Genomic DNA, 9,946 nt, shown 5'->3' with positions numbered 1-9,946 from the left:
AACTTGGGGCGGATGTGTGTCATTAGCGCTGAGGTTTTTTTCCCCTTTCTTAATCCGAATGGGCCTTCAAAACTTGGCCCAGGACATATCTTTTGCTACTTATCACTCCCCTTCAGCCTGTGCACCCTTCCTTGGCTGATTCAAATTTGTCTTGGGCTTATGCTGCACACGAATCCCATCAACACCTTATTTTTAGGTGCACCCTCCATTTCATCATTTTGGTTAGCCCATTTTTAGTTTTTTAAATATTTGTTTGTTATTACTAATGTCTAATTGAAAAATATAAAAAATATGTATTTGGTTAAATATTTTAAATGTTTTTATTTAATTCAATTAATTATTTATTTTGATTTATTTTATTAAATAATTTCATTTAATTTAATTAGTCGTTTTAGTCCATTTTATTTCATTCAGTTTTGTATTGTGTGTTTAACCTTTCATGCAATTTTCTCCATTTTATTTTTATGATCCCCATTTGATCAATTTGTATTCCCATCCCTTCATTATGATGTAATAATTTTATCGATGTTGTCTTTATTTATGTTTATTGCTTCCTTTAATTGTTAATCATTTCAATCATTCACTTACTCACCTAAAACATTTTTCAAACTAATTCTTGATCTCATATCAAGTATATTTTCTACCATAAGTCGACCGCTTCTTAAGTATCGCCATCAACCACACTTGTACACATTCAGAGCTTGATCCTAGGCTTCCTTACAATGAGACCTATTCCAATTAATCATCTAGAAGACTAGCCCACTTTGCCAGTACACTTGTAGTTTAATTCAAATGCTTGCATGTCATATCTACTTGTGTGTGCCACCTTGTATGGGCTTGTGTGTTTATTGCTTATCATCATCCCCAATTGGTAAGCTGTATTCTCCACTTCCCGAGGCTTTATAATAATTTTACTTGCTTTCCTTTAGCTTTTATATGCTTGCTTGTTTGTGTGTGAATAAACTGCAAACCCCTGCATTCTTGGTCCATATACCAAGCCCTAGCCCACTCTTTGTAAGTCGATTGCCTTGTGCATCGCCATCAACCTTGCTTTTTAAACTTCAAACTCTTTCATAATAAACCTTGACTTTTGTCAATTCATCTCAAAAACCTTTTTCTCAGATAAATGCTATAACATTTAAAGCATATTCAATCCTTTTGATAAAACCTAAAAAGAATCAAACTCTTTTGTGCACTTGCACTCTTTTCCTTTAAAACGTTTCTCAATAAAAACAAACAAAATAAACTCCCATGTTTCTTATTAAGTAGAACTACAAATGCTCTGACTTCCCTATTGCACAAAAGGGGTATGTAGGAACAAAATGTGATGTCTTTCCGAGCATACAAAAGTAAAAAAAATTTCCTATCTCCTCATTCTTTTGCAAACAAACCATTTAGCCTAAAAACATAGATATTTCAAAAATTTCCCGTGGGGTACCACAAATGTGAGGGGTGCTAATACCCCCTTGCATCACCAACCCCCGTACCTAGATCTTTCTTTTTTGTAGGGTTTTATCAATATTTTCTCTTTCCCTCTTTTGGGAACAATAAAGTTTGGTGGCGTCTCTTGCTTTCTGCAAGTCAAGTTAATAAATAGCTTGATCTTTGATTTTTCCGTTGCAACAGCTAGGTAATATGTGCATTTTTCCTAAACAACAAGGGCTACAAAAATCCAGCAATGACTTGGAAGAAACATTAATGTTGCAAAGTTAAAGAGGGTCCTTTAATGCTTCATGATTGGGATGACCATGTTGGTTGTTCCACATGATGTAGGTAGAGAGATTAGGAGAGGCAGTTGGATAAGAAGGACTTTATTATGAGTGAGAGGCCTTGGATACATTGTTGATAAATATGGATGATTCTGGATTGAAGTGGAATGAATCAAAATTATATAGGCCTTCTTTATTTAGGATACCTTGGAGCACTACTTCAGAGCTGACATGTGTTTTAACAAAGCACTTGTCAGCATAGAATTAAAAAAAAATTGTGTTATCTCACTAATTATATAAAAATCATAGTTTCCTCCCAAAGTCTTAATTTCTCCTTATTCTTTATTATTTTAATTAAATAAAATCATAAATAATTCTAAAAAACCCAATAATATAAAAAGTTCTAATTAAATTAAGCACTCTAAATTCAAAATCGGGGTGTTATGGTGAACATTAACATGCATAGACCTGATATTTGGTGTTGGATCCCAGATAAACTCGACGGTTTTATAATAAAATCTTGTTATTCATTCATTATAGGGTATATTCCCCGCCATACAGAAACAAACAATATAGTAAGGATGCTACGTAGGTTATGCAATTTAAGGGTTCCATCAAACATCCAAATATTTGGTTGGAAATTTCTTATCTACAACCTCCCCACATGAGATAATCTATTAGCTAGAGGGGTCGATTTAGATCTAGCAAATGGTGCCTATGTATTATGCATACTTGTCATGAAACTAGTAAACATATATTCTTTCATTGTCAATTGCCTACTGAGGTGTGGTCTATTATTTAAAATTAGCTAGGACTATAAATCATTAATAGTGTTGTAGGAATATATAATTTCTTGGTGTTTAGAAAACTATTCAAAGGCAAGGATAACAAGAAGGTCAGAGGTCTCATTTGGCTTGCAACAACATGGAATATTTGGATTATGAGAAATGACATCATATTTAATGGGGAATCAAAAGATATACATATGGTTGTGAATAATATCAAATCCATCTCTTGGGCTTGGTACATTTACAAGGTGAATTAAAATAATAAATTTGTCTTTGTCAATTGGTTATCCAATTTGTTTTTGTGCATAAAAAATGTGTAAAAGACTTGACATGTGATGATAGACAATTATTTGTATGAGCCATTTGCAGGAGTAAGGAAAGAAAATCATATTGAGCATTGATGGGGGGCTATTTTGATGTAATTTTGTCTAGATATTAAATCATCGTCAGTTAAATAATTAGTCCACCTTTCTAGCACATGATATGGTGGAACAACTTCAACCTTTCAAAAAAAAATGTGGGTAGTTGACTGCCACTTTGATGCTGGATTTGGACTCTCTATTTTGTATATGGGTTGCAGTATCCCTTGTACTCTTCTTAATATATTTTGCTTATAAAATAATCCTAAGCACCATATTGCTTTACCAAGGGTTTAACCCTTAGCAAAAAATTGTTACATTAGTCAGCTAGGCCAACTTGCCACTCTGCGTGCTAGTTTATGGCCTTGGAAATCAACTTACTTTTACTATAGGTTTTGCAAGGGATTAAGTCGTCAACAAATTTGTGACGGGTTAAATGTAACACCCCGGAAATTATTTCTAATTATTTAGTTTAAATAGGATAATTATTTAATTGGAATAATTGATGTTATGGGAATTATTGAGAAATATTGGTCTTTGGGCCAAGTGCGGTATTTAGCAATGAGGGGGTGTTAAGTTGTAAGCCCATTGCTAAATTATGTTATGTTTTAATAAAACAAGGAAATAGGAGGAAATTGTGAAATAGAGGAGGAAAACCTAAGAGGGAGAGAAGAAGAACTCATGAGCAAAATCTATTTTCGAAACCCTTTGGCAGCCTTCACAAATCATGCCATAACTCTCCGCTCGTAACTCCAAATCAGGTAATTCTTGAAGATTCGGATTCTACACGAAATTTCCTTCGATTTGATATACTAATTCGTGTCAGGGAGGTTCTCGATGAGGGAGATAAGCGAGTTTGAAGATTGGAGATTCTTGCTGAAAGTGAAGAAAAGAGGCTTACGGGTTTGATGGAGAATAAGGGGAAAAGTCCATACTCTTGGCTAAGGTAAGGGGGGACTCTCCATTTAATCTCTATTATCATGTTGTGAATGATGATATTGATTGGGAATGTTATTTAGATCAATAGGTTCCATATTTTGATGGTGTCAATGTGATGATTTTGTATGTTAAAACCTATGATTATGAATCCCTAAAAGATTGAGTGGAATTATGGTTGGATCGAATGAAATAGACATGGATTAATAGACTATAGATGATAGATAATTACCATGTGTTTAGAAGTACAGAAATTCTGGTTTTAGATCTAAATCGCAGGTTGTACAGGTGAAATTGCGAGGAAGACGAATGGGTAAGTCGCAGGTTTTGAGAACTGCTGCCCATTTGCGTATGGTACGCGTATGGGGGAGGTGGTACGCGTATGGTACGCTCCCCGTTGTGCACTAAAATGTGTCTTTCTGCTGGTATGCGTATGGCATGGTGTTGGTACGCATATGGTCTTGTGGTACGCGTATGTGTGTGTTTTGTGTGGAAAACTGATTCTATTCATACGCGTATGATACGCGTATGGTGTGTTTGTGGGAATTGGTTCTGTTCGTACGCGTATGATACGCGTATGGGGCGTGTCTTTGTGAATTTATGGCCCTGTTGGTACGCGTATGGTACGCGTATGGCCAGCGTGAAATACAGATTTTGTTGTTTGTGAATTTTAAAAGTTTGATGATGAGTAACTTTTAAACTGCTGATCTGTTTGGAATGATGTTTGAATTATGATGATTAGAATGGGATAAATCGTATGATTAATTGATATATGACTTTATTGAATGATGCAATTATATATATATTGAACATACTTGTTAATGATGATGATGATGATGATGATGATGAATGAGTAAAGATGATGCTACTCATAGTATGATGATGATAGTATGTTGTATATATGTTTGCATGCATTCATAATCATTTGATGAGGGCTGTATCCTAATGATGAGAGGATTCAGTGAAGGGCAAGATTCCCATTGTGTGGAATCTGTGCTGGAAGGGCCGTATCTGGATGATGATAGATCGGTCGGTGGATTTTCCCATTGATGATGTTGGTACCACATGCATAGTGTCAGTTTCATACATATGCATGACTTTTATAACATGATTTATATATGTTATGTGATGATTTGATGTTTGTGGTTGTGTGACGATGATGTGTCTGAATATGAAACGATTGGGTGAATGATATGACTATGATATATTGTTGTTTATGATGCAATAACATTGGTTAACTGTGATGAGACTCACCCTTACTTGTTGTCATTTTCAGATTGAGGATAGCGGCGCGACTTGGTGAGGATTAGCTCATAAGTCGGTTTAGTTGTTGTGTCGGTGTCATGCTCTGATAGATGTAACACTGGGAACGCGATGTTTTGAGTTTCGATTATAACTCTATTTGTTTATTTTATTTGAAGTCTGATACATTAATGATGTAATGTTGACTTGATGATTTGATTCCGCTGTGTAAACTTGATTTTTATCTAATGAGTTATAATTCAGATGTTTTCAGTGAATGCATGACATATGCCGAATGTGTGTTTTCTTTTATTTATGAATTGTGGCACCTCTTCACATGTTACTCTGATTAATATTTGTTATTTGCCGCGGGGTATTAGAGGGGTGTTACATTAAACCCATGACATGAGTGATGATTTATTTTGCAAGGTGATCTCACCCCTTGCAAAATTGTGCATTATGAGGTGGATTTTGGCATTGTGATGGGTTAAACCACTACTACGAAAAATGCATTTAACAACGGTTGTAATAGGTATATAATCACACAGGTACAGACATTGTTATGTAGCGTGTTATTGTTTATGCAGTACTTTCAATGACGGTTATGTGACTATTGTAGTAAACTGGAAAGCGCGTCCCATATAACAATGATTAAGCCTAATAACTGTTTTGATATTGTTTACGAATGAATATCAATAGTATCATAACAGCAATACACCATTTTTGAATTGATATAAAAAATATTTGTATTAAGTACACAATTCCATTAAGTACATCAAAATATATGTAGTATGAATATCTAAGAATAGAAGAATAAATTTGAACAACTCGAGGTAGGCAAATGATCTTTCCAACTTCTAAGAGAGGAGAAAGTGTATAGAATTAAATAACCAATAATGAGCAAACTATGCGTGTATCTTCTGGTTTTTAAACTTCCAAGAGAAGAAGATGAAGAATCAGAAGAACCAATATAAAAACAGAATAACTATAACACAAAAACACTTTCATCCAAAGGAATCTAAAAGAGTTCTCCTGCTCAAGCTACCAACAATACTGAGAATGACGATGTTGTTGTTGTATAGGGTGTTGTTCTACAAAACCATCCTCGGAATCAAGATGTTGTTGTTGTAGAGGTTGTTGTGCTACAAAACCATCCTCATAATCAACATGAGAAAATAATTCAGAGACATCTTAGGGCGAGAAGAAGAAGAAGAATAATAACGTTAAGAAGGCAGATGATTTTCTTCGAATATGATTACGAGGCTGAGGCAACCTATGATTGGTCAAACTTCCTCTCAGCCAGAGGATTTAGATTTGATTATTAAGGCGTTATGTAATGAAATTTTATGCAACAAAATTTTAATCTTTGTTCTTAACTTTAGGGCTTTATCACTATCTTAAGCTATCAACTTAAACCAACAACTTAAACTATCAGCTTAAACTATAAACTAATATACTAACAAATAGCTTGAACGGTAATTGTAATTGAAAATTCAACAGTTTGCAATGAATTTACTCGTAAGGAACCGTCTATTAGTTGCATTCCTGTCATGTTTACTGCATCTGCAGTTTAAACATCAACAATACAATTCAAATCCTAAACCCTAAACATAAATAACATCTTCAACTATTGCATTTCATAACAAAGTAAATATTAAAGATAAAGGAGATAAAAAAATATAACATCTTCAAATTTCCAGAAAATCTCTCTGATTTCAGTTTGTTCTATAATTTATTGTTCTTCTTTTTTGAATCTTCATACATAACCTTCAAATAGCCCAAAGCTTTCAGCTCTGACTTCATAATTCTCTCATCTTCATTTCCCCCATTTTTCAACCATATGTTCATCCCATATGAACAAATTACATCTTTCATCACTCCTCCAAAATGGACATATCTAAAATAGTCTTCCATTATTTTATCCCTTCTTGCATTGGTACGAAACTATACGACCATCACAACCACATAAATTTCCAGATCAAGATTTTACAGCGGAAGAAGACATAAAAACACATTTGGATGAGTTTGTCTTCAAATGTGACATTGAAATGAAAATGAACAACAACAATGTCAAAAATATTTGACGTACCTTAAAGTAGAACACTATGTAAATGTTTTTGTCTTCTTCCCGATGATGTCTACGACATTGGTGTTAGGGTTGTTTCTTTTATCATTGAAAAAATAGAAACTAAGTGTTTAAAGAAGATAAAGTGTGTAACAACAGTTTTACAAAATAACCGTAGAGATATTCCTATTATTTATTATTTAAATATAAATAAAAAGGCGCGGATTAACGTAAAAGAAATAAATTATTTAAGGGAGTTGAGGTTCGAACACATGAAAGCTTGATTATATCACCACAGTTACGGAAGTAACCGTAATCATACCCTTAAAATTTTAATTAAAAAATAAATAAAAATGTTAACGCATGAGTTTAGAAGTGTCACCACGATTTTGGAAAGAACTGTGATAACTTTAGCGTTGTTGTATGCGTGTTTTGTAGTAGTGAACCTCGGGTAAAAACGATATTTCTTGTAGCTAGATAAATTAAAAAAGACATCAATTGAAAAAAAAATTAAAAGTAAAAGTTTAAAAGGTGAAATTTGAAGCTTGGTTCCTGAGCCATTTTTTTATCAGTTGTTTCTCATAATCGAGAGAATATATGGTATTTTAAAAAAAAATTAAATGTGTCGCAGCCAAGAAAATTTACCTCAATTTTTTGGTGGCTGAGGTGAAATGTTTGTTTTAAAATGTATTATTTGTTGTAGGGTGACTTGAAGAGAATTGAAATATTTCTTTGAATTTTATTTTTTGTTTTATTTTTAATGTTGTAGTTTTAATATTAATTCTTTATAAGTTCTATTTGAATTTTATTTTTACAAAAAAAATAAAGTATTGATCTATTAATTTTTATTATAATTATATTATTATAAATATTAAACTAAAAAATGAAAATAAAGAAAATAAATATATAACTAAATCTTAAAAATTAAATTATTAAAAAATTGTTAAAGGTAAAATTAGGGATGGCAAAAAAATCCATACGTATGGATATCCGCGGGTAAAATCCATCATAGATACGAGTTTGATGACCTAATGAGTATCCACGGGTAAAATAAACAGATATTTAATTACCCATTTCTTTACGGACACGGATACATATTTGATGGTATCCGTACCTGCGGATATCCGTATCCATTAATAATTAGCAAAATTACTTAAATATTAATTTATTTAATATAAGATTATTATTATTATTATGATAATTATTTAGTTGAATATTTACTTATTATTATTTTGTTGAATATATTTATTTGATAAAAGAAGAAATAAAATGAATAATTATTTTTGTTATTATTATTATTATTATGGATTAAATTTAAAAATATTTTTTGTCTTTAATAGAATAAAAAAATTAATTATATAGTTTTTTAAAAAATATTTAAATAATTATATTTATAAATATCTGTTAAATATTTGTGGAAATTTCAAACCAGCTCAGGCAAGGAGATTATCCTGACTAAATCGGAGGTGTTTTTCAGTAGGAACTTATCCAAACCAGCTCAGGAGGATCTTGCTGGTATTATGGGAGTGTGCCATGTGTTAGGAACAGGGAAATATCTTGGGTTACCATCTATGATTGGTAGAAGTAAGAAGGCTACTTTCTCTTATATTAAGGATCGAATCTGGAATAGGATTAACTCTTGGAAAGGAAGATCTCTCTCTAAAGCGGGTAAAGAAATTATGATCAAATCCGTTCTTCAGGCTACTCCATCATAAATTATGAGTCTTTTCATACTACCAACGTCGGTTATCCAGGATATTGAAAGGATGTTGAATGCGTTTTGGTGGGGTGGTGGTAAAGAGGGCACAAGAATTCGTTGGATGGCGTGGGATAGATTAGCGTGTCCTAAGGAGTATGTAGGATTAGGCTTCCGGGATTTTAATGCTTTTAACATGGCTATGGTGGCAAAACAAGGTTGGTCCTTAACTTCGAATCCAGATGCACTTGTTTCTCGAATTTTCAAAGCAAGGTTTTTCAGGACTTTAAGTCGCTTCTTCTTGATATTTGCTCGAAGGAAGACAATGAAGTTTCAGGCAGACTTGCGGTTATGATAGATGTTATTTGGAAGATTAGAAATGACTATGTCTGGCAGAATGAGAAAGAAGACGCGACAACCTTGGGAGTAAAAGCGATCCAGATATGGAATGACTGGTTTCAAGCTCAAGATAATTCAACAAACAATGCTCGAGCTCAACAGGCTTTAGTTTGGAGTGCTCCATCTGTGGGCTGGCTTAAATGTAATGTGGATGCGGCTTTTAATAACAATAACGACACTACTGACAGGGGGTGGTGTGTGCGTAACCATCTTGGAAACTTTATCTACGCAGGTACTTCATGGGATCCCGGAACTCTTCCCGTCTTTGAAGCCGAAGCTTTGGCTCTTAAAGAAGCTATTCTTGGAGCTATTTCCTCGCATTTGGAGTTTGTGACCTTCGAGAGTGATTCCCAAATAGTGACACAAGCTATCCATTCCAATAGAAAGGGTGATTCCGAGTTTTATCTTATTATTGAGTCCATTTGTAGTTTATTGCTTTCCTTTCCAAACTTTGAGGTGAAGTTTGTCAAACGTCAAGCGAATTCGGTTGCTCACTCTCTTGCGAGGGCGGCCAATTCTTAGGCTCGACGTAGTATGTTAGTTTCGATTCCTCATTGTATTGAACACATTTTGATTAATGAATTACATTAAGTTTATTGTGATAAAAAAAAATCATATTTATTAAATGAGACAGGTGGTGGAGATTAATATCTATACCCATCTAGTCAATTCAAATTTTCCATTTGCTGCAAAGCCTATGGGTTTTGTTTTGGTAAAAAAGTTTGTCTTCATAAGCTATCAAATGAAAATTC

At 33.4% G+C, this 9,946-nt stretch overlaps 1 protein-coding gene across 1 annotated transcript; it reads left to right on the top strand.

The window, feature by feature from the left end:
• The first annotated feature begins 9,146 nt into the window (after positions 1–9,146).
• Positions 9,147–9,716, top strand: LOC131657808 (uncharacterized). Its single transcript, XM_058927167.1, has one exon. The coding sequence runs from the start codon at positions 9,147–9,149 to the stop codon at positions 9,714–9,716; it is 570 nt and encodes a 189-aa protein (XP_058783150.1).
• The last annotated feature ends 230 nt before the right edge of the window (positions 9,717–9,946 follow it).

This window comes from Vicia villosa, linkage group LG3 (assembly GCF_029867415.1).
Source record: "Vicia villosa cultivar HV-30 ecotype Madison, WI linkage group LG3, Vvil1.0, whole genome shotgun sequence".
NCBI lineage: Eukaryota > Viridiplantae > Streptophyta > Magnoliopsida > Fabales > Fabaceae > Vicia > Vicia villosa.
Note: the sequence above shows the minus strand (reverse complement) of the source record. Positions and strands in the feature narration are given on the sequence as shown.